Source organism: Brassica napus, unplaced genomic scaffold (genome assembly GCF_020379485.1).
Source record: "Brassica napus cultivar Da-Ae unplaced genomic scaffold, Da-Ae ScsIHWf_1053;HRSCAF=1479, whole genome shotgun sequence".
NCBI classification, from domain to species: Eukaryota; Viridiplantae; Streptophyta; class Magnoliopsida; order Brassicales; family Brassicaceae; genus Brassica; species Brassica napus.
The window spans coordinates 3,957-26,970 of NW_026014481.1; the positions used below are offsets into that span (position 1 = coordinate 3,957).

The 23,014-nt window shown below is 37.5% G+C and overlaps 5 protein-coding genes and 1 long non-coding RNA gene across 10 annotated transcripts; 3 read left to right on the forward strand and 3 right to left on the reverse strand.

Moving 5' to 3' along the window:
• The first annotated feature begins 244 nt into the window (after window positions 1-244).
• LOC125595402 (nonsense-mediated mRNA decay factor SMG7-like) lies at window positions 245-2,779 on the forward strand. Its single transcript, XM_048771179.1, has 5 exons — window positions 245-475; window positions 803-874; window positions 1,078-1,597; window positions 1,872-2,069; window positions 2,158-2,779. Exons 3-5 carry the CDS (start codon window positions 1,533-1,535, stop codon window positions 2,249-2,251), a joined length of 357 nt encoding a protein of 118 aa, XP_048627136.1. The 5' UTR covers window positions 245-475; window positions 803-874; window positions 1,078-1,532; the 3' UTR covers window positions 2,252-2,779.
• Window positions 2,780-4,852: 2,073 nt separating this feature from the next.
• Window positions 4,853-6,714, forward strand: LOC111204659 (cytochrome P450 81C13-like). Its single transcript, XM_048771178.1, has one exon. The coding sequence runs from the start codon at window positions 5,085-5,087 to the stop codon at window positions 6,579-6,581; it is 1,497 nt and encodes a 498-aa protein (XP_048627135.1). The 5' UTR covers window positions 4,853-5,084; the 3' UTR covers window positions 6,582-6,714.
• A 222-nt stretch (window positions 6,715-6,936) lies between these two features.
• LOC111204660 (putative RNA methyltransferase At5g10620) lies at window positions 6,937-8,297 on the reverse strand. Its single transcript, XM_022699861.2, has 7 exons — window positions 8,119-8,297; window positions 8,019-8,050; window positions 7,809-7,951; window positions 7,661-7,727; window positions 7,513-7,590; window positions 7,200-7,345; window positions 6,937-7,125 (listed from the first exon to the last, which is right to left on the reverse strand). Exons 1-7 carry the CDS (start codon window positions 8,192-8,194, stop codon window positions 7,086-7,088), a joined length of 582 nt encoding a protein of 193 aa, XP_022555582.1. The 5' UTR covers window positions 8,195-8,297; the 3' UTR covers window positions 6,937-7,085.
• A 1,584-nt stretch (window positions 8,298-9,881) lies between these two features.
• Window positions 9,882-13,366, reverse strand: LOC125595401. 2 transcript variants are annotated; one of them, XR_007330231.1, is made up of 3 exons: window positions 11,824-13,366; window positions 11,057-11,669; window positions 9,882-10,985 (listed from the first exon to the last, which is right to left on the reverse strand). It is a non-coding gene; the product is annotated as an uncharacterized LOC125595401 (long non-coding RNA). The 2 variants fall into 2 exon arrangements; XR_007330232.1 differs by having other exon boundaries at window positions 9,882-11,669.
• Window positions 13,367-18,399: 5,033 nt separating this feature from the next.
• LOC106345167 (flowering-promoting factor 1-like protein 2) lies at window positions 18,400-19,246 on the forward strand. Its single transcript, XM_013784411.3, has one exon. The coding sequence runs from the start codon at window positions 18,488-18,490 to the stop codon at window positions 18,815-18,817; it is 330 nt and encodes a 109-aa protein (XP_013639865.1). The 5' UTR covers window positions 18,400-18,487; the 3' UTR covers window positions 18,818-19,246.
• Window positions 19,247-19,910: 664 nt separating this feature from the next.
• On the reverse strand, window positions 19,911-22,703 carry LOC111198504 (E3 ubiquitin-protein ligase MBR2). Of its 4 annotated transcripts, none has more exons than XM_048771176.1 (6): window positions 22,459-22,691; window positions 21,047-22,113; window positions 20,906-20,956; window positions 20,717-20,818; window positions 20,442-20,600; window positions 19,911-20,312 (listed from the first exon to the last, which is right to left on the reverse strand). In XM_048771176.1, exons 2-6 carry the CDS (start codon window positions 22,100-22,102, stop codon window positions 20,178-20,180), a joined length of 1,503 nt encoding a protein of 500 aa, XP_048627133.1. In that variant the 5' UTR covers window positions 22,103-22,113; window positions 22,459-22,691; the 3' UTR covers window positions 19,911-20,177. The 4 variants fall into 4 exon arrangements, with proteins under 4 accessions (XP_048627133.1, XP_048627134.1, XP_048627131.1 ...); XM_048771177.1 differs by having other exon boundaries at window positions 22,558-22,671; XM_048771174.1 differs by having other exon boundaries at window positions 22,552-22,666.
• Window positions 22,704-23,014: the final 311 nt, after the last annotated feature.

Below are 23,014 nucleotides of genomic sequence, written 5' to 3' on the forward strand. Positions count from 1 at the left end.
GTAAGAATATTATTCGGTTACAAATTTTAATAGAAAGCCTCACAGTTCAAAAAGAAATATTATTCGGTTACAAGAACGTCGTAACGAGGAACTAAAGTAAGAACCTACCTAGTCCAGAATTAAATAGGCCATGGAGCAGGAGGGACATACCAGCTGTTGCTGATGTGGAGTACTGTGATTGGTGGGATTGATTTAAATACGACTTAAAAGTTTTTTTTGACCCGACTCGTGACTTTCTCCGACATTCATGACCCAATCCATCCACAGTTTCTCTCTCATAAACACAAACACAAGTAGTAGGTGGAAAGCAATGTCCCTTCCTCTTTTTCCTCCCTACATCTCGCGGCGGAGGCACGGAGGAATCATGCGGCAGCTGATCGGTGGTATTAGAGACAAAGTGTCTCACATCGGTAGTTGGAAGGGAAATAATATATAAGATAGATGGACCACTCCACTTGTCACCAATTGGTTTTAGGTTAGAAGCCCGTCTAGCTTAAGGTGGCACTGTTGTTAATTATTATTCAATTTCTATTCAAGGTTTTGACTTCAACACATGATTCCTTTGTCGTTTTAAATATTGGATTGGAGCTTTACAGGAAAACCTGATTAGAATAATGTTATGTAGCCGATATATTGAGTGTGTTTTCTATTAGCATAGAGATTGGAAGTACTTTAGATGATTGGTTTTGTTTAATCTTGTTATATTAGATAAGATTATGACATTATTTTTATCTCCATCCTTGTAGATAAGGACACAAGCAGAGGTTTAAGCTTACTGAGATTCTTCTTTTTCTTATTGCAGGTTGTGTGTGAAATAACCTTGAAGGATTTGAATGGATGATGACTTTGCAGATGGATAAGAATATTCGATAAGGTGCTCCCTCTCGTACTTGGCTTAATATGGCTTTTGTTTTGGAGTATTTTTTTTCTTAGCATGCCTTTTAGAGGGTCTGTATGGGTTCGTCTTAGCTCATCTTTGTAGGGTTGTATAGGCCGTGTTGTCTCTGTGCTTGATCCTATGTCTTTTTTGTTAGATTTGGATCTTCATCTCAGTGACAGTAAATTCATACTTTGCAGACTGTTGAGTTAGAAATCAAGCGTCGGGAAGGCTGCTCACGCTCGGAATCCTTCTGATCCAAATCTGTGGCAGCAGATTCGTGAGAATTTTATGAAGCAATCATTCTTGAAGACCACACGTTTCCGAGGAGCACAACATTGAGTTTACTCTGTGGCAGCTGCATTACAAAAGGATTGAAGACTTTCAGTGCTGTCCTGGCTCCTAGTAACCCGAGTGTGGCTCAAAATTCAAAGGGTCCATCTAGGCCTGACAGGGTCGCAAACCTCAAGCTGCAGTTCAGAACTTTCCTTTCAGAAGCAACATGGGGTTTTACCATGAAAACGATCTTAAAAATTAGAGCCAAGTATGGGCTTCCCTTGGATGGAAAGAAGATAGCAGAAGTTCAGAAAGGCTTTGGTGTCTTGTCACCGTTGCTTTATATACCTTGGTGATCTTGCTCGGTATAAAGGATTATATGGAGAGGGAGATTCTAAGAACCGAGAGCATGCTGCTGCGTCAAGTGGAAACCCACATCATCAGGTTATATTTCCTTGTCTCTTTCACGTGATGTTTTTAGTTGGTACAACTATGTCTTATAGTTTGTCTAATGGTATCAACTTAATGTCTCAGCTTTTGCTATAATTGCTTCCTATTCGTTATTTCCGGAGTTTAGCTGTGGAGACAACTTGATTGTTGCTTTTGAAATGGTTAACTAATAAGCTTCTGTTTTGTAACTATGCTAGTGGCTTAGCGTAATAGAGAGATTATACTCTCACTTTCTTAGCACTAATACATCTTTATCTCTGTTGAGCAGAATCGTGCCCAATTTGTTTACCGCTCCCAAAGACTCGTCTAGAAGGCCCACTGGTAAAAGAAGAGGTAAAGGCGGCGATAAAGATGAGGACGTGGTAGCTGTTCCTGAGAAGGATAAAGTAACTAGCGCAGATGAGATGCTCAAAGCATTCTGCGTTAAATTTGTTCGTCTCAACGGGATTCTTTTTACCCGAACAAGGTATGTTTGCTTTCTTTCTGAAAATTAGTTTGTTCTAGCCTCTGTTACTGGATCTCTGGTGTAATGTTTATCACTTGTCTTTGTTCAGCCTCGAGACATTCTCAGATGTTCTTGGTTCCACTAGCAGCAGTCTACGAGATCTGATTTGGTCGAGCTTAACGGAAGATATGATTTTTTGGTAAAGACACCAGTGACAGCGCACTTTTTATTGTTAGGCTCGTAACGCTTCTTATATTCAGCGTCGATAACTCGAAGAAAGACAAGGAAGGTCAGTCATATGCTAGAAACTCCTTAACAGCAAGTTTTGAGTTACTTGGACACGTAATGGAGCAGTGTGCGCATCATCATCTCAGGAGAGGTATCTGATGTCTCTAAGACGGTCAACGGGAAGCTGGCGACGGTGGTGGCCGAGGATGGCCACATCACCGGGGGTTATTCGTCTTCTCCGGGAGTCTATGTTGCCGGAATATACGGGCCGTTGGTGTTGAACGTTCTTCCAAAAGGGTCAGTTCCGGCGTCTGGGCCCAGCAAGAGAATCAATGCACGTCAAGACTTAATACTATATTAGTCTCACCATCCTCACGACTAAAAGTCATGTATGACAAAAGCCGTTTTCAATTCTTATAGATATTCTTTATTTTTAAGAAATGACTTTTTTTGCCGAGTTGTAAATATTAAATTCTATAGTTAAACCCAAATTATATAGTCTATACTAGTACAGTACAGTAGAACTTCTACAAATTAATACTCGATAAATTAATAATCTCTATAAATTAATAAATTTCACCGGTCTCAAATTGAGCCGATGTTAAATATTACATAAATTGATAAAATAATAAGATAATAATATTTTTAGAACTCTCATATAAATATATAATCCCATTAAATATAATTTTATATAAGTACAAGTTAAACATTATATTGTTGGTTTAATATTCACAATGAAAATACTTTTATTTTTTTAACATTTCAACATATTCTGATAATATTTAGTAAAATTATATCGAAATCCACGTAACAATTCTATAAAACATAAAAATATACACCAAATAAGATATTAAAACAATATGAAAGTTAAATTTCTAAAATTTAAATAATATACATACGGTAAAATTAAATATTTTCTTACTTTATAAATAAAAATATTAAAAAAAATCTAAATAAGGAAACTTTGATAAATTAATATCTCTATAAATTAATAAAAGGAGAAACAAAACCTGTAACTGAAACACCGATGATCATCACCTTCCTGTCAGTTTCAATCTTCTTGATATCTCGTGGCTCTAGGCTTGAACTGTACTCCCACGACAGAAGTCTGTTTCCCTCGCTGAACGATCCAGTTGATGCAGAGTTCTCCTTAGGATCAGATGTTTTGTTATAACTCCAAGAGGCAGCTCAAGTTTCTTCTAGAGGAATCGTAGAAGATCAGCACGCGAGCTATATATTTGTTGTGTAACGTTGCGTTCCAAGAAGTGACGTTGGAAGACGTTAGAGAGTTGTTGTTGATTCCCACGTGAGATGTCATGTCGACAGGATCCCAGTTTGTATTAGTAAACGTGTACCTGAACGAGTGGGAAAGAGGAAGACTTAACGCTGGTTTGATTAAAGAGACCCAAGAAACCACCGGCTGAGTTGGAAGGCATTCTGATTCGAGCCGGGGCTAAGAAGAAAGCGAACCCTTGGCCGTACTTACCGAACTTAGCACGGCCAGTATCGATTCTGAAGGAGAAGCGGGTGGTGAAATCCGAAGGGCTTACCTATTACTGGATCCCATAGAGGAACCTCTTTACCGTAAGTGACCCAACCAGCACGGCAAGTGAAGTTGATGCTGGTAAGCTCAACAGACCTCTTTTTGATCTTGCATCTCCTTGGTATGCTATTTCAGAACTTTGGTTGAAACGAGTTATCTTAAAATGGATTGAACAGACACAAGGGAGAATCAAAATAAATGAAAAGAAGAGCATAGAGCTGGCCATTTTTGCACAGGAAGAAACACAGCTAGTATTATCACAAGAGACCTAAGACTGGGTGGAATTACTATATGTATATACTTCACAGCAAGTCAACGACTAAACCTGAGAGCCAAGTTACAAAAGTCACCAAAATAGTTGACCTTAAAAGTAAACAAACATGTTTAGTGGTCATCCTAAATCCTTCTTTAAGGTAAGCAGAAGGCATAATAAAGGCAGTGAGTGACTTAAAAGAAAAGAAAAAAAAAGGCTTTCCAACCAAGTCACAACGAAACGTGGATCATGAACACTAACATTTTCCAGAGAACTAGTTTATGCACACCACCACAATTAGTTATTGAACAAGAGAGGATTAGTCCACCAACAACTCAGGTGGTCCATCTGTAAACTATGTCAATGCACATTAAGTAAGAAGAACCTTGGCCTGCATCATTTAAAAGAAAAAGCCTTGCACCTTTTTGAGAAATTGAAACTAAAACGCACGGATATACTTATGAGAAAAATAATAGTCTGAAAAATGACTTCCACCAAGTCAATGTCAAAACCTAGGATTAGAAAAATAAGCTCATCCGAGGAGCCAGCTCAACCTCAGTTAAAACAAATGAACATCAACTTTAAGATCCTACATTTTTCTATGTTTTGTCAACTAAGTCTTTATCTGTTATCACGAAAAGAATGTGATCAACAATTATACAAACTGCAAAACAGTTGACCTCAAGAACAAACAAATGATAGTCACAACTGAAATATACCTCTTATCTTACGTGCAAGAACAAACCTAGATAGCAAGAGACAAGTAAGAACAAACCCACCAAATTGACCATCTTCTACTTTACTACCAACACTAAGAAAAATGTACATAAATGTATATCAAGAAGCTTCAGTTCCGACCAAACTCGTTGAAAACATGTTGTAATTCAATTTTCTATGTGTGGGATAAACAAAAAAATAACCACTGTCAATTGTTTTGTTGATATCTCTAATTCATCTTTCGTCCTCTTCTTGTCAATCAATCTTCAGCCTTGACCAGAAAAAAAAGAAGAAAATGGAAAATCTCTGGTTTATCATCTTCTCTCTCACAGCTCCTATCTTCTTCTTCTTCGCCAGATCCCTTTGGAGTCAAAACTCCAAGTTACCACCAACCCCTACGTCTCTTCCCATCATCGGCCATCTTCACCTTATCAAGAAGTTTCCTTTACCACAAGCTCTCCATCACCTCTCTTCAGTCCACGGCCCTGTTCTCTTTCTAAAATTCGGATGCCGTCCCGTCCTTGTCCTCTCTTCCCCAGAATCCATCGAAGAGTGCTTCACCAACCACGACCAAACCCTCGCGAACCGCCCCAGGACCATCACCTCTGATCACTTCAGCTACGGCTACAAGAACTTCGGACTCGCTCCTTACGGAGATCTCTGGAGAACTCTCCGCCGTCTCTCCACCCTCGAGGTCTTCTCCTCCACAAGTCTCCAGAAGAACTCCTTTATCCGTAACGAAGAAGTCTTGAATCTCTGTTCGAGACTCTTCAGATCATCCGTTGACTCTAGGAAAGTGGATCTCAAGTATCATTTCACGCTTCTCACTGCTCAGGTCATGCTCAGGTTAGTCTCTGGGAGTCGTGGCGTTGAAGAGAGCGGTCCGGAATCAGAGAAGAGGTTCTTTGATGATTTCAAGTCGAGGTTCTTCTCGAGCATGTCGATGAACGTCTGCGATTTTTTCCCAGTGTTGAGGTGGATTGGGTTCAAAGGTATTGAGAAGAGAGTGATGGAGATGCAGAGGATGAGAGATGAGTATCTTCAACGACTCATTGATGATGTTCGGATGAAGAAATTTGATTCAACCGGTTCGGTAGTGGAGAAGTTCTTACGCCTTCAAGAAACAGAACCAGAGTTCTACTCAGATGATGTCATCAAAGGAATCGTAGTGCTTATGTTCAACGGCGGAACTGATACTTCACCTGCGGTAATGGAATGGGCAATGTCGGTTTTGCTGAACCATCCTGATAAGCTTGAGAAGCTCAGAGAAGAAATCAAATCTAATGCTAAGCAAAAAGGGATTATACAAGACTCCGATCTCTCGAGCTTACCTTATCTTCGGTGTGTCATCTACGAGACGCTCAGGCTATACCCCGTAGCTCCACTCTTGCTTCCTCACTGCTCATCAAAGAGATTCAACTTAGGCAACTACGAGCTTCCGGAAAACACAATGTTGTTCGTAAATGCCTGGGATGTTCATAGAAACGGTGAGCTTTGGGAAGACGGGGATGTTTTCAAGCCTGAGAGATTTGAAGGGTTTCTTGGCGATAGAGATGGTTACAGGTTCTTGCCGTTTGGAGTTGGGAGGAGAGCATGCCCTGGAGCTGGATTTGGAATGAGGACAGTGGCGCTTGCTGTCGGAGCATTGGTTCAGTGTTTTGATTGGGAGAAGGTAGATGAAGGAGATATAGACATGAGGGCTGTTTTTGGTGTGGCAATGTCTAAGGCTGAGCCACTTGTCGCGTTGCCTAAGCTACGGCCTGATATGGTTCCTATCTTGTCTCAGCTCTAGTGTCATCTGTATTGTGGCCAATAGAGTTGCTTTAGACGATTGCTTTTTTTATATATACACATGTACAATAAGGAGAATGAATAATGATCATAAATCACAAATAGTTACCTTAATAGTGGAATCAGTTTCTTCATTTTTTCGTTCTTCCTTGGCATTAAATCTGCAAGAGGCAGGGAAGATGATCTTAATCACGGGAAGGTCTCCTCTCTCCTCCTTCCTTTAGATGGAGATCTATGGAGAATGATCATTTGTTGAATAGCCACTGTTGCTTCTTCATTCATTCAGTCCTTATATAACCAAAAAATAGTGATGCAACAAACAAGAACAGACGTCCCACTCAACGATGACCATAATATGAACTGGATCAGAAGCAAGTAAAATTTGACGTTCAATAAACAATCTCTGATACAACTATCGGCGGAGAAGCTATATTTAGCAATGTAGTTTCTCTAGACAGGAGAACTCGAAAATAAAAGAACCCAAAAAGTAGATTCATGTACACCCTCAATGATGGTAATTTTGGCCCTTGAGAATAGTCCATGCCCTGAAAACAGGAAACCAATTACATCATCTCATAGTATAATTGGAATGCAGAGACAGAAGTAACAATGTTATCACCTGTAAAGCTGTTCCATAAGTACAACAAGAGCTATCTGATGATTCAGGACCATGGAGGAGAGTCTAATGGTCACATTAGCTCGCTTCCTCACTTCACTTCCATGTCCATAAGCTCCACCTATACAAAACGATATCCTCGAAGCTCCCTGAAAACAGAGATCGCCACAGAGTCAAACATTCTCTCCTGCTTAACAAGTCCTCTTAAGCCTTTCCATTTGTAAAGAAAGGTTTCCTCAAGATGAATCAGATTAACTTCAATCAGTTTGATAACTTTCCAAGAAGACTAAGAACAAAGGGAAAGGCCAAAGCTTACACTATTGCCTGCATCCCCAAGTAACTCAGCCATCTGTTCTGAATCAACGTCACGGCCTCTCTCGTCAAGCACCACAACCTAAAATCTCACAATCAGACCATCAAGAATGACTAATTACAGATTGATTCTAAAGAGATTTCAATAATACCCAAACATCAGGCCCAATAAGCTTCATCACAGCCACTTCTTCATCCTCAACCTGAGCTCTAACATCCCTACGAGTAAAAACACTATTGACTTCAAACCAAAGCCATCTAAGTTACTGAGCTTTATCTCCAAAAATCGAATCAACGTACTGAGCATTTCGAGGATTGGAGCGAACCAAAGAATCCTCAAAGGAGCAATACGGTTTAAGCTTGGTCTTGTACTCATCGACCAAGAGTCGAACACCTTCCGATCTCTTTTTCCCCACTGTTATCACACGTATCGGCAGAGCTCTCTATTGAAACCAAAAACTTATCAAAACCTAAACGTCCAAAACCCTAATCAAGTCGATGGAAGCGTACCACTGCTTGGCCCGTGTATCTACATGCTCTTCCTGATGAAACCGTCACACAATCTTCAACCAATACGTTCGAAATCAACAAATTTGAGAAATGTATAAACCTTTATCATGAGGAGTAGGAGAAGCAGATGCGTAAGGCTGCTTCAGGTGACAAGTAACCATGAAAGAGATCGCCATTTTTTTTTTACTTCTTCACGTTTTAACGACGGACGATTATACAGTTGAGTTTGGACACTCCCAACACGAGATCAAAGCCTCCGAACGATACCGAGAGTTTTAAGCCCATCATATATGGCCTGTCGTAGTATATATATGGGCCTTAAGTACAAATTATATAATTCATGAACTTCAGCCAATCCCTTATATACTACATCTATCTATCAAGCAAATGTTGTAGAGCAAGTATGCATTATACAAAATAATATATATATTTATAATTCATACGCAAAAACATAAAAGTTGATATTGGCCTCTTTCTGACACATGCACACTCCACTATGAATAAGAATTAAAAAAAACAGTATTGTCATCAAACTTTATCACAAATCCACATTTGTACATCTATAATTATGAGTTGGACAATTAGTTAATTTGATACAATACCAAAGCAAGAATAATCGAAAAACAACTATACCACCGCATACTAATAAGTAACACATAACATATAACTAAATTCTTGAATCTTAAAACAAATTTCAACTCAAGCATTTAGTGAATATCATAAAAATTTGACAATTGGCATAAACTTGCAAAAATATAATTTTGAAAAAAAAACTGTTTTCCATTTTAATTTTCCATAAACTCAAGTAACGTTTCCTAAAATTGCTCACCCTTTCACCACTAAGTTCAATCATGTTTTAAAAGTTAAAACTGTTTTTCTTTTATAAACACTAGATCTTTTATCCGCGCTACGCGCGGATTGTTTGGTATAATTAAGTTTTTATTTAATTAATTAATTTATATTTATTTTAATAATTTATATTATAATTTGTAAAGTGATTTTTTGCCTCTGAACTCTCATACTTAAATTTAAATCAGCTTAAAGATTTATTATCCTTAATAAATAAATAGATCTGTTAGTATATAATTAACAATTAATTAAAAAGAAATTTTATTGATTTGAGAATTATCATTGTCTTAAAATAATTTATTTTTTGTTATAAAATATTCATATCTTAAATAAATAATTAGGTTTGTTATTATATTATCGTAAATTATAATGAATTGTTATTTGGTAATCATCATTATATAAAAATAATTTATATTGTGTTATCCAAAATAATAGTTTACATCATAATTTTTTAAAACAAAAGAGATATATCTCCTTATATATATTGTATATAATTTTATATATACATAAGTGTTTTTAATATTCTTACACAATAAAAGTATAATTTTATTATAATAAATATTTTTGTGATATGTAAAAAATTGATATTCATTTTTTTACTAAATATTTCAAATGCATGAGTATTTTTAAATTGTATTTTATGTGATAAAATAATTGTTCTTTGATAAAAAACCCTGTATGTTTGATTTAATATTAAATATTCTGAACATATGTAAATAATTTATTCTAGTGATATTTGAATTGATAATATATTTATTTATATGCAATTATTGTGTTTGCAACCAGTGTACCATTGCAACCAAACTCTTTCTTGAGATCCTTAAGTATCTTGCTGTAAAAAAAATATGAACCTAATAATGGAATCAGTTGAACCTCCTAGACCAACAGCCTAAGCCATGTTAAATTCGCATGATGCTACATGGTTGCTCAAAACCAAAACCTTTAATGATTAGAACACAATTTTTTCTTAAAAAATCTATTCGTGAATGCATTTGTAAATGTAAACTGCAAGACTTAAAACAACCAAATTCGTAAAAGCTTCAAATCCAACAAAACTAAGATACTCAAACATCAAACTTAAGGTAAAAAACATTATGCAGAGACAATAAGAAAGATAGTTCAATGTTGCAAACACAAAGTCTGAGATTAAAAAAAAACAAAGCATAGAGTCTTAGTAATCATAAAACCACGATTCAACACATCCTAGCCACATCTGGCTCGCTTGGGGTCTTCTGCCTCGACCTTATCAGCAGCCCTCTTCACTATCCCAACGCATGTGGAAGGATCACCATCAGCAATTCCATTCTGCAGAGTTCCTTGGGCTTCAGCTTCTTGATCTTCTGGGGTGAGAACCTTTGTCACAGTCAAAGCTTGGGTCTTGCCTGTCAAATTGTGATATGATACTTTCACAATGAATTTTCGAGTCTGTCCAATGGTATCGATAAGAGCCTGAGGTACCGGAACCAAGTGGTCATCTTCTACATTCTCATTAGCCTAATATACATTAAACAACTGTCACTATATATATCTAGCTATCTTGGAGAATATAGATTCAAATAACATAAGCACACAGGGTTGTAATTACCTCGAAATAACTTGCAACCAACTCTGAAGCTTTTCTTCCGGATAACTCATGTCCAGCATCACCGAGGAGCACAAAAGACGCCTGATCCTCATTATCATACACATAGATCTTGGCCAGGTACCTGTGTCATGTGCAGAGTTATAATGAGTGCATTAAAGTATAAGAATAAGTACAGCTGAGTCACTTACTGTGGAACACCAACAATGTCGGGTTTCCCACATTTTTTACACATAAGGGTGGTAGGCCCTTTGGTTGCCTTAGTGTGGCACACACCACAGCCTATGTAATACCAGGATGAACCGTGCACAACATCAGCAATGGTTGCTATGCACTCAAACCAAGCAACCTGCAAGATGCGAAACAATTAATTAAGAGATTAAGACTATCATATTGAAGGCGTTAATCATTGATATTGTATAACCTTGGCATCTTCCTGCTGAATATAGAATAAGAGCTCGCCTATGGTCATTGTCTCAGTCTTAGTGACAACGTCTGCGTTAACTCTGTTGGCAACAGATAAGTTCGCGTTCATCCTGAAGCCAACACCCAAACATCAAATACAATGTGGAATACAACGGCCAAAATTTAAATATAGAATGCTTACCAAGTGAGATACTCTTCGGTTGTTTGAACATCTTTGTCCAAGAAAACACGTGATGGCGTCATAGAGGAGAGAGCGAGGGCACCTATAACAGATCCATTGTTATAATACATATGCAAAGTTATAATGTAAATGAGATGTAGAAATATATATATGTCTAATATTTGCTATCTCGGAACCTATAGGTTACTCATATGTATATGTATATGTCCAAAAGCAGCTCTACTACCAAAACTAACCTAACCAGATAAGACTCCTTGACCATCCTGTGTCCTGCTTAAAAATTAAAAAGGTTGATAATACGGACCTCCAAATCGTTTCGGGTTTAAAGTAGTGACCAAAACAACACGTGCGGTTCCTCCAGATGCTTTAAATTTCTCACTAAAATCTGAGGCAGCCTTGTCCCATAGGTACAACTTCATCACCGGACCACTATAACATACAAAACACATGTGTTAAGAGAGACAACATATGAATATGAAAAAAAATAGATTAGCTTACTCATGTGTTTGAACATGGAGCAAGACGCGGCGTGATGAAGCCATCTCGGCATCATCTAGCATGAGACTATCACTTAGAACCTGTCCATTCACAAGCTTGATGTGGCCAACATAATCTGCAAGATAAAATAAACAAACTCAATGCTTTATATATCATAAACCCAAAAATGTAGCCTAAAATTGTAAGTGTAGATCAAAACATTATCCTAGACAAAGAATGCTGAACATACTTGATCGATTTAAACACATTATATAACACGGGGAGCTTACCATAAAGATCCCCTCTCAAGTCGCAGGCAGCATCGAACTCCTCATATCCATGGATCCGGAACCGGTCCTCAAGGAAACAAACCGGACTGTCCGTTAGATTAGAGAGGTCAGAAGTCGATGAGAATGTGATGGTGAAACTTGGTTCCGCAACACGATACAAATTCTTGTTGTGAGAACCGAAAAAACTGTTGAGTCTGTAAAGGCCACCAGCTCTCATGTGTGGCAAATAAGTGTCTATCCTCCCAGCTGGGATGAAACCCTGGATGACAGTCTCCTGTTATCATCAGTAAAGAAATTAAATCAGAAATGCTAGACAGGAAATCATAGAAACGCATCAACAAAAAAATTATAGTTACTGTACTATCAATAAAAGCAAACACTTGCTATAAATTATCTAAAATGTTCATCAGTCAAAGTTTTAATGGAATATGTTCTCTTTTTTTATTAGCAAAACTAAACTGCCAAAGTGAGACCAAGAAACCAAAATCATAAATTATTTTCTAATCATAAAGTCTCTGCCAAAGTAAAGTCTAGAACGATAAGTTTCAATTTCTAAACTAAACTGTAAGCAAGATTTTGGGTTATACCTCTTGGTCGATGAGAAGCATCTCGAGACCGATAAGCACCTTTGACACAATATTTCGAGCTTCCCAAAAATGGATCAACCGGAACCTCAACTCGCCGTCATGAGGTCCGTATTTCACATCTTTGAAAGCCACCACTTCGGCCGAGACAATAGCTTTTCCCCTGACGCGGGAAGAGACAGCAGATTTGCCTCTAACACCTGAGGAGACACCAGCCTTCGTGCTGTGAATGATCGCACCTGCATAGGAATACGAACGTTACCATCATTAAAAAAGGGAACTAAAAATCCACAATTTCACATGCGTTTCTATTTACTCTAGTATAAAAATTATCTACTAAAAACAATTATTTTGCTCATCTCATTGTTTTAAACCTCATAGCTTCAGATTCTCTATTTTTTATACTGGTAATCAGACGGACACTATAATCTCATAATGAAACGATAAGGGTTCTTACCATTGGGGTTCTTCGACATAGGTACGCCGATCAAGACGCCGGAAGAGACAGTAGTTTTGCCGCTGAGTTTGGTCAGACCGGAAGTGACCGACGCTTCGCCTTTGTCTCGCTTCGAGTGGAGATCGCCTATTGAGTGGTTGGATGAGACATGGGGTGTTCCGATGGGTTTGATCGGTCCGGGAGAGGAGTCAGACTCAACGCCTTTTGGTTTCTCGGAGATGGAACTTCCGTTGGAACTCATTGCAACAAAGCTTAATCGGAATAAGACTCGTATCAAGAGTTGTATAAACAAAAGAAGGAGAAAATGCGGATTAAGAGTTATATAAACAAAATCTGAAGGAGAAAAGCAAAACGAATCCATAAATGAGAGTAAAGAGAGAACGAAGTGGAGTTGTATTGATTGTTTAGGGTCAGATCATGAAACGGATCAAAGAAGAGGAAGAGCAAAAATTAGGAATCGACAAAGGAGATGAAGAATCGACAAAGGGACGAAGATTCGATTTAGGTTAATAGGATTTGAGAGACGCGTAAGGGAGAGGTCGAAATGGTTTGGTCGCTGGCTGGGTCTGTCTATGGTCTAATGGGCTGGGTTCGATTGTTTTAAAAATTACGGTAAGTCGAAGCCCAAGAAATCAACACATATTTGACATGGCAAAAACACCCTGTCTAATTGGTTGATTAAAATTGCCTACGTGGACAGCTTGGTTGAGGAGGATATCTCCCTTTTATTACTTATCTGATTTTATCTATTTATTTTACACTCTGTTCATCTATTCTCTCTCTCTCTCTTTCACTTTCTCTATCCATTTTTTTGTTGAGTTCTTGATCTGGTAAAAAAACATGCAAGTTTATCTTTCACTTTTTTTTTTTTGATAAGTATGTGAATTCATTATAGAAATAATGGTCCAAGAGATTCAACAGTCCTTGAAGGATTAAATTCTACTGCATCTAAGATTGCTAACAAAGCATGGGTCAAGGAAAGCCCCCCAAAAAAGATAAAAAAACTTTCAATGACAATAAAGTCTAGTCAACACCCGAGAGAGTGATTAGAGCTTCACTAACTAATTCCTAAGCTGCTATTCGATTACCAGTAGATGAATGCTTACCTTGCTGCAGGAACCTGTAACAAGGACATTAATCAGGGAGCAAATCAACCGGAGAATAATCCTAGGGGCCGAAGATTATCCCGAAGGCGAAACCAAAAGGACGGAAGGCGAAGCGGGGATGGCAAGGTCCTGGTCCGGCCCCAATCCGTTGGAATCCACTCCAGACGCCGAAGTAGCTCATGAGACAAACACGACAAGGCCATGTAGACCCTACAACAAACGAAAAGAGCCAAGCAGGTAGACGATGGAGCAGAGCTGTCAGAAGCAAGCAGATGTTTAATTCTCTCGACTCCGGCCCCTTCACAAAACAGTTGACTCGGAAGGATAATGGCAACAAAACGATGAGGAGGCAAGGCACAACATCAGTTAGTCTCCTTCTGGAACCGTGAGGAACAGAGGAGACAGAGCTCCAAACACCAGACGACAAGACAAGTCGTCATGCTAGCACCTACAAGAATCAGACCAAACAAGAGTCCCCGGCGAAAGCCTCACAGCGCCATTACATCTCAAATCCAAGATTCGAGAAGGGGAAGTCCTAGCGGAGCAACCGAAATGGGGGAGAGATGGGAAAGGCAGAGCAGCATGAGGCCAGAGACTTAACGGCAGCGACGCGCTTCAAATCCGGCGAGAGCTCAGGGTTGAACCTGACCCAGATCCAACCACCACTGAATCCCAGATCTACAACATATTCAGAGCTTCCTGAACACGGACAACTAACCACAGACTCGCCAACACTCCGGGGAAGTCGAGAACACACCCGACGACCGTTTAGAACCGCCGGATCCGGTCGTAATCCGACGATAATCTAGAGGAATCGAGCAAAGAGACGAGGAAAAGATATCCGCGAAACAGGGTAAGAGGCAGAGCAAAGAACATGAGGGGTGGCGACCGACGGTGAAGGGCACCACCGGCCACCGGAGCTAAGAAAATTAGGGTTTCAACGAAAAAAGGTAAAGTCGGAGAGAGAGAAAGGAGAGAAAAAATCTCTCACCTCTCTCTAGTTTTCTGATATAATATCTTTACTTTACTCAATGTCTCCCTTTTTCTCAGTTTATCTTTCACTTTCTCTATCCATTTTTTTTTGTTGAGTTCTTGGTCTGGTAAAAAAGCATGCAAGTTTATAATTACTCTTGATTTAGATTCAATTTCCTTTTACTGTTGATCAATAACCTCTTAATTGTTCATCTGAGGTTAAAATGAAGGGATATACTCTGCTCAAAAACTTAACTTTTCAGTAGAAAAATGAAAAATGAAAAATCAAAGTTTTGTCATCAAAAAAGGTAACAATAAAGCATCTCCCAACATTATTTACAAAATTGGTATTTACAAATTTGTTCTTTCGATAGCTTATATTTATAAAATTACTTTATTTGCTTTTGCAACTTGAAAAAATACAGAAACATATAAGGAAGAAAAAAATATAAAAACAACAAATAAAAAACCATATAGTTTTTTTTTAAGAATTAAATGCAGGTAGAATCTGACCCGTGCTAAGCATGGGGTAATAACACTAGTTAATACTCCCTCCGTTTCATATTAATTGTCGTTTTAGAGAATTTTTTTCGTTACAAAATAAGTGTTGTTTTCGATTTTCAATGCAAAATTTATGCAAAATTTATTTTTCTATTGGTTGAAATATGGTTAGGTGTATAAGTAATAGTATTTTTTTATAAGAAATGTACAAAATTAATTGTTTCTTTAATCCGTGTGCCAAAACCTAAAACGACACTTATAATGAAACAGAGAGAATAATAAACTTTCAAGTCGTTAGTACTTCAAATTTAGACTAGTTATTGAATCACTGAAACAAATACTGATATCAAAAAGGATGATAAAAGTTTCAAGTCATTGATTAAATAATAAATTTAGTATAACTTTTGATCTGATAAATAATCCGTAAAGAATCCTAATCAAAACCACAAAAGTAACTAAAAATGTTTTGAAATAAAAAAAAATATTTTAGCAAAAAAACAACTTGAAAGGTCAAATCTCCCAAATATCTCAGTACATTACTACACATGCATGTCTGAAGTGGGCATGAAAAGACAACGTTATGATTTTCTAACTGTTAGCATATATTATTCCCAATAACGCATCCCTACCCACCAGATTAATTATTTATAGTTTAGTAGTATTCTTGTTTCCATACAACACATATTTTAAAACTTTATATATCACATAGAAATAAATATGCGCGTTCTTTCGTATATATTCCCCAATCTCCACATCTGTAATTAGTTCTAATTCCGTATTAAACAACTCTTGGCATCTCAACACTCATTTGCCCGCCCATGCATCTTTATCTTTATCTTTTGGAGGAATTATTATAAAGCTGTAATTCGCAGTGTCCTAATATTTACAAGTTAGGACAAAATTTCATCGGAAATAATTTCTATGTGCGTACCTCTAATTAAATCAAACGTCGGATCTATTCATATCTAAATTTAGGATTAAAGAGAAAGAAATAGGATTAAAGCTATGAAAAATTGAGCACGATAGTATCTCCTTATATATGATATGCCATTGTCTTTGTGAATTTATTTGTCGTGCACATAAAATAGTTTTGTTGCTGTTGAAAAATATTTTTCATTGGAGATTTACGCAATGTGATTATGCAAAATCGGCCAGATTGATGATTGTTCACGAGTAATGATGAAAGTCTTTCATCTTAGTATGTAATTTTTCTAAATAGAAAATTATACTTTTGTAATAAAATCAAAACTATAAGACTTGCGATTAAAATCGTGCTTTGTCTTATACTTCTAGAATGTTCATATAGTTAGAGTTCTTTATAATAGACTGCGTAGTAAACACAGTAAAAAGTTTGCATGCATCTTTATTTTTCTCATCGAGGGTGCATGCATAAACGATAAAAAATTACTAAAAGTTAAAATGATTACCTTGTTACATCAATAAAAATGAGAATTGATAAAACTCAGTAAACGTGAAATGGTTATAACCCCATGCTTGAAGAGCGGTATGAAGGATTTCTAAACCCTAAATTAACTGATTACTGGCCAAACTAGTCTATACAGTTTGTATCGGTATGTAATAATTCAGTAAATGCCAATACGAATGTACACAAGTTTGTTCGAACTTGTTGTCCGTCCCATTCTTATCGAAATAAAACACTCGTTCCCTTGAACGAGACGTTAGCAAGAGTACATATTCCGTTTTACTACTTATGCAATAAGAATACGAATTTCATATATGAAAACGATGTCTTAAAAAAAATTAAATACATGATTCGGTAAGTGACATGCACTTTGGAAATCAAAAATTGGCTGCTAGAGTTATATATATTTGGTGAAAAATACTGCGTCGACATGTCCTCGGATAAATAGTATAATTATGATGATGTCGAAAAAATACTGCGTCGACATGTCTCACGGACAATTAAAACGTGATTCTCACTCACATATATGCTATTCAGAAACGAACTAGCCCCACCATTAGGGCTCCTTTCCATGTCTTTCGTATGCTGATTCGTTACTTAAAAAGCTGACTATATATACGTGAATCTAAACTGTTAAAATTTAACGTTAAAGATAGGTTTGGTATGCATACACTGAGATGTCGGATCCACATCAGTCATTTGCGTGAGAAATACCTCTTAAACTATCACCAGCTGACGTATCTTCTAGTATTCATTCCAATGAGACAACAAAAAATTGGCAATACAGTAAAGGCATATATGGAAATAAATATATAAGAAAATTCACATCGAGTATTATAACATTTTATTTAAAGTTATAGAAGGAGAAGAATTGAGGTAATGGTATACGTGTGTGTCCCAGAAGATCTAGATTCTCCATACTACAGAGACGGACTTTACCCTACCCTCTACTTTTAACTATACAACCAAGTGTGTCGCCTTTAAAGGTTCTCCCCAATCCTCGATTAATTGTTTTTTTTTTTCTAAATTAGGTCACCATCGAGAATATAAACCCAATAAACAAGTTTTACTTTATAAATGGTTTCTCTAATATTTTAGCAAGGATGTGTCTTGTCTAAAATAGTGATTGTGCTTTTTGATTAATAATCTTATTCTTTTTGATCTTCCAATTATTTGATCTTCTCTTTAAAAATTGATTTATCTAATATATCTCTTTCCATCAAATGATATTCATGTCTTGTAAACTCACATTACATTTTAAACATAGTACAAATTTAATTAATAAAAAGTAATTTAAATTTGTTAGAAAAAAAAATCAGATTAACATTTTTAAAAATTTAGTCTAGAACACATATGCACCATTTGCAAGCTTAAATAATAGGCGCGTTGAAAAATTAATTTATAACAAACCAAAGGAATGTATCAACAAAAAAAGAATGTCTAAATGGAAAACTTAGAATCTTTAGTTTTTTAAAACAAATTAATTGTCTCCTCATGCATGTATGACTATAAATATAGAACCCCTGCACACAATCTATCTCATAACTAAACACCAACGAAATCGCTCTTCTCTCTCTCTCTCTCTACACATTACAAAAGCTAGAATTCTTATTGTGAGACCATGTCAGGCGTTTGGGTTTTCAAAAACGGAGTGATACGTCTTGTAGAAAACCCAAACCAGTCCGGTGGAGTGACGCATGGCCGGAGGAATGTGTTGGTTTACTTGCCGACCGGTGAAGTAGTCTCTTCTTACTCGTCACTGGAACAGATCCTAATGAGTCTCGGGTGGGAGAGATACTTTAGTGGAGACTCTGATCTCATCCAGTACCACAAACGTTCCTCCATCGACCTCATCTCCTTACCAAGAGACTTCTCCAAGTTCAACTCCGTTTACATGTACGACATCGTCATCAAGAACCCTAATACCTTCCACGTCCGTGAGTTCCACTGAAATCCACGTATTAATTCTCGACCAGTCGGTTTAGTTTGCGTTTGTTTTGTTCCAACCGAGAGGTTCCAGACATACGAATATGAAGTATAATCATGTCAAATAACGTACGGGTCAAAAGAGAAGATGTGTGAGCTTCCAGAAGCAAAGCGATGGGTATTGGAATATCATCACTTAGTTTGTGTTTTTATCTGTTAATATGTGCTAAATTATTGTGAATGGATTTACTTATTTGTCCAAGTTTGTTGCATAATGCATTTGTATATGGTTCTGTCTTCATCTAGGCGAGGCTTTGTGTGGACGTTTAAGAGTAGTGTTGTTAAAAGGTGGCACATTACTTGTAGCCGTCGTTGATTAGTTTGCTTTGTAGCTTCGAAATTGTGGTGCAATCGATGTAAGTTGTGTTACTATAATATATATCCGATTCTCATCGCTGTTGAAGAAAAGTTCATTTTCGTTTTGTATGCAACTGAAGTTGTGTTACTATAATACTTTTTGATTTTTTTTTTCTTCTTCATATAGGAGTAGTATTATTTCATCATTTTAGGTATATAAAAAGTACAGAAACATAAACATTTACTAAACCCTGTTAACAAAAATAAATAAATTACGTTGCATATTAAGAAAAAAATCATGCAGGCATAAGAAGACATAAGTCTGACTTAATGAGGAGAAAAAATACGTGTCTGATTTCGATCAAAACCGTGGCAGATCATCATCATTTAATCAATTTAGTTACTTAGTGAGGGATGGTGATTTTGAACCTCTTAGCTGCTTGTGAAACCAGAGAACGAAAAATACCCGAATAAGTGTACCCCCAAGAAACTCAAACGCAGCCAATGTTACCAAAGAATAATACGAGTACTTTAGGATCAATATGGAAAAACATAGCAGCGAAGAAGTTGTACACCTCAGACTCAGAACTTGTAATAATCATTCATGTTAATGGTGAATAAGGGGTTGGATCAATAAATTATAAATTGATTATTTGTCTGCAATAGGAAATATGAAATATCCTAATTGCGAAAATTATTCAGTTAAATTTCAATGTGCAGGTTTATTTATCCGCTTCAGAAGAAAATAAAAAAGACGAGTATAAACTACAAAATGTTTCAGGTTCAAATCAAAAGTTGAGCTTTGATACAAGTGGGGAAAGAGATGGTCACCTGATCTATATGCCCATTTGTACCCCTATCCGGCCAAAAAAAAAAGGTTTTATGTACAGAAGAGAAGAGAGATAGAGAGCAAAGATGATGTAGAGACAAGCACTTGGTGCAAAAGAAGAATAAGAAGAAGAAGCGATGTATCTCTGCATCATCTTGGAATCATATCCCAAAAGCTAAAGTTTGGTGTGGCATCATCACTACGACTTTTCCTCAGCGGAGGTTTTGCAGATAGGGCACCAGTTCTTCATCCGTAGCCATTGTTGTACACAGCTCACATGGTACATATGTTCACATGGCATAGTCCCTACTTCATCTCCATCAACATACTCTTCCTGCATAAGTATATTTAGATAAAATTAACCTCTTCTTCGTTTCACTAAACCTCTTCCTACTCAGATACTAGACAAACCAGTGGATTAATTTATAGTTTGTGCGTACAAAGTAGAGAAAAAAGAGGAGACCTGGCAAATACTGCACTTGATATCATCATCCTTATCCAGCGAAATGGCACCGGTTTCATCTGTCTCTTGATAAATGCTTTTCTTGAGGCTTCTCGAGAGTGCTTCTTCGCTTAGAGCTGTGCTCACTGTACCTATTTCATCCCCCAAAGCTAGTAGTTCCTGTAAAAAAATTTGTGTTCATATGATTTAAGCTTTAGTAGACTTTTGATTGTTAAACTAAAATGGTGAATAATATCCCAAGGGAGCATGATGTAAAACAAACATGCAAGACTGACCTCATATGACATGTTATCAATGTCAATCCTCATATCGCTATGCTGATCGTGGAATCTGATCATACCACTTGAGAAGAGATTTGTCTCTAAAGAAGCCAGTTGCTGTGGGGAAAGAGCAGAACAGGTAGTAGAAACGTGAGAAACAAATCTATACCCGGACAAAACATGTAAGACCAAGCTGCTAATTACCTCGTATGTAAGCTCATGATCATGTTCAATTCTTTCCAGGGCCAACAATACCTGACACATTTTCAAAATTAGTGTTATCACCACACTCACGAACCTGTCAAAGCTTCTAATGAAATCAGACGACAAGATGACGGAAACTACCTCTGCAATTCCATTCATGTTGTAGCGACTTAAACCATCCCGGTCCACCAAAGAGCTTGAAGGGTGAGCTTCTGAGGGGCTACCAGGAATCATGCTACTTAACCGGCCAGTACTACTGTGACTATTTGATGGAGTAACAGAAAGAGAATGATTGGGATTGATTGGTGTTGCAGGTTGAGGCGTTTGTCGAGAAGTAGCAGGGGATGCAACAACTCCAAGTCGCCCTGATCTCCTACCACTACTTGAAACAACACTATTATCCCTGATAGTTGGTACCATACGATTCCTTCTGTTATCAGAAACTGTGACGCCGTTTCCATGAGAAGAGCTTTGATTCCTTCCCTTCATCACCGACACGCTACTCTTACTGCCTTGGCTAGAGGAGCTGCTCTCTCCATCAGAGTTTTTCTTTTTAGTCACACTGACTTTTGTTCCAGAGCTTGATTTAGTTGGAAGTACATCAGAGACAGAGTTGCACCTCAAGTTTCTCAATCCATTCCTGCTCAGACCACCTCTTAGAGTGTGGTCGCCACCAGAAGAAGAAGAGACAGAGGGAGGCATTAGAGTATCTAGAGTGCGCAAGTCAGGTTTCTGATGACTACTTCTGGTGGTTCCTCTACTTGAGCTAATTCCTACGACTTCTCTAGAGACGGTGTTTTGAGACTGAACACTGATTGCGCTTCTCTTAGTCTTTAGGCGAGGAAGGATGGGCTTAACCGCCGCTGGATCATCATGAATACTGCTCGTCTCTGAAGAATCTCTGTCCACATTAGATGAGGGCTGTCTCCTGCCAGTAGTACCTATGGCTGGCTTTCTTAAGTATCCAAATCCACCCGGAGTTCGAGATGAACTCCCAACAATTGCCTTTCCAGGCCTGCCAACTTTTGTATTGTCAACCGTAGGGCCAATCCTGCTTCCCTTGGTGGAGGTTACCTTTGCACTACAGGCAATTTGGCTGCAGAAAGGGACATTCTTTTCATCTTTCTTCTTCATATTCTCACGCAGTACAGGACCGGTTGCTTTTCGAGGCAGAACCATCGGGGTAAGCACATCCATCCATCCTTTCCCTGCAGACAAAAACAATACCTTATGAGATATCTGATCAAAAGTTGTATCCTGCCTGAAGCTCAAATAGAATATTCAGTTACACCAAACAAACAGTTACACCAAACAAACTTTATGAATAATAAACATCAGACCAGCAAAAAAGAGAGGGGATTACTAATGGTCCCCAACCAAGAGAATTCAATATAAAATAACATAAACACAGATTCAACAAGTCATCAAAAGATTTAAGGATGATCTTCCACCAAACCTAAAGCAAGCTAAACAAAGGAACACAAACAAATAAACAAAGCTTGCGGGAAGAACATAGAAGTGGATGTATAGATCATCCAGAGCAAAACACCAACTTGATGAATCATAAACATCAGACCACAAAGCTGATTATATGATCGTGGAAAGAGAGAGAAAAAAAAAAGGTGCTGCACGTTCAATCGAATTACACGGACTTTCCAATAAACAAAACGCCCCTTTTGTTCCCCGGAGACCAAAAAACAGAGAGACGTATAATAGATACAGAGCACATATAACAACAATTAAAGAAACTCTGCCCTTTCAATCAGAGCTAATATACAAACAATAACACGTATCGAACCCTTACCTATGGAGAATGGAAGAGAAATAAATGGCTTAGTCAGAGAGATCTGGGCCGTTGGTTTCGGGTTAGGTTCTGTGGAAGCTTAAAGATGAACGGTTGATATGCAAACTAACGTCCCCCTCTGTAGGACGAACGAAAACGACACCGTTGTCGTTAAGTAGCGTTACGTACGGTGGACGGAATGATATTGATACAAAAAATTTCTATTTTTTTGTTTGGTGGTGAAATTAATGGAATTTTTTACATTATTCGTAAGAGGAAAAAAAGAAGTGAAAACAGATTAGATTATTTCATTACTGGTATTGATA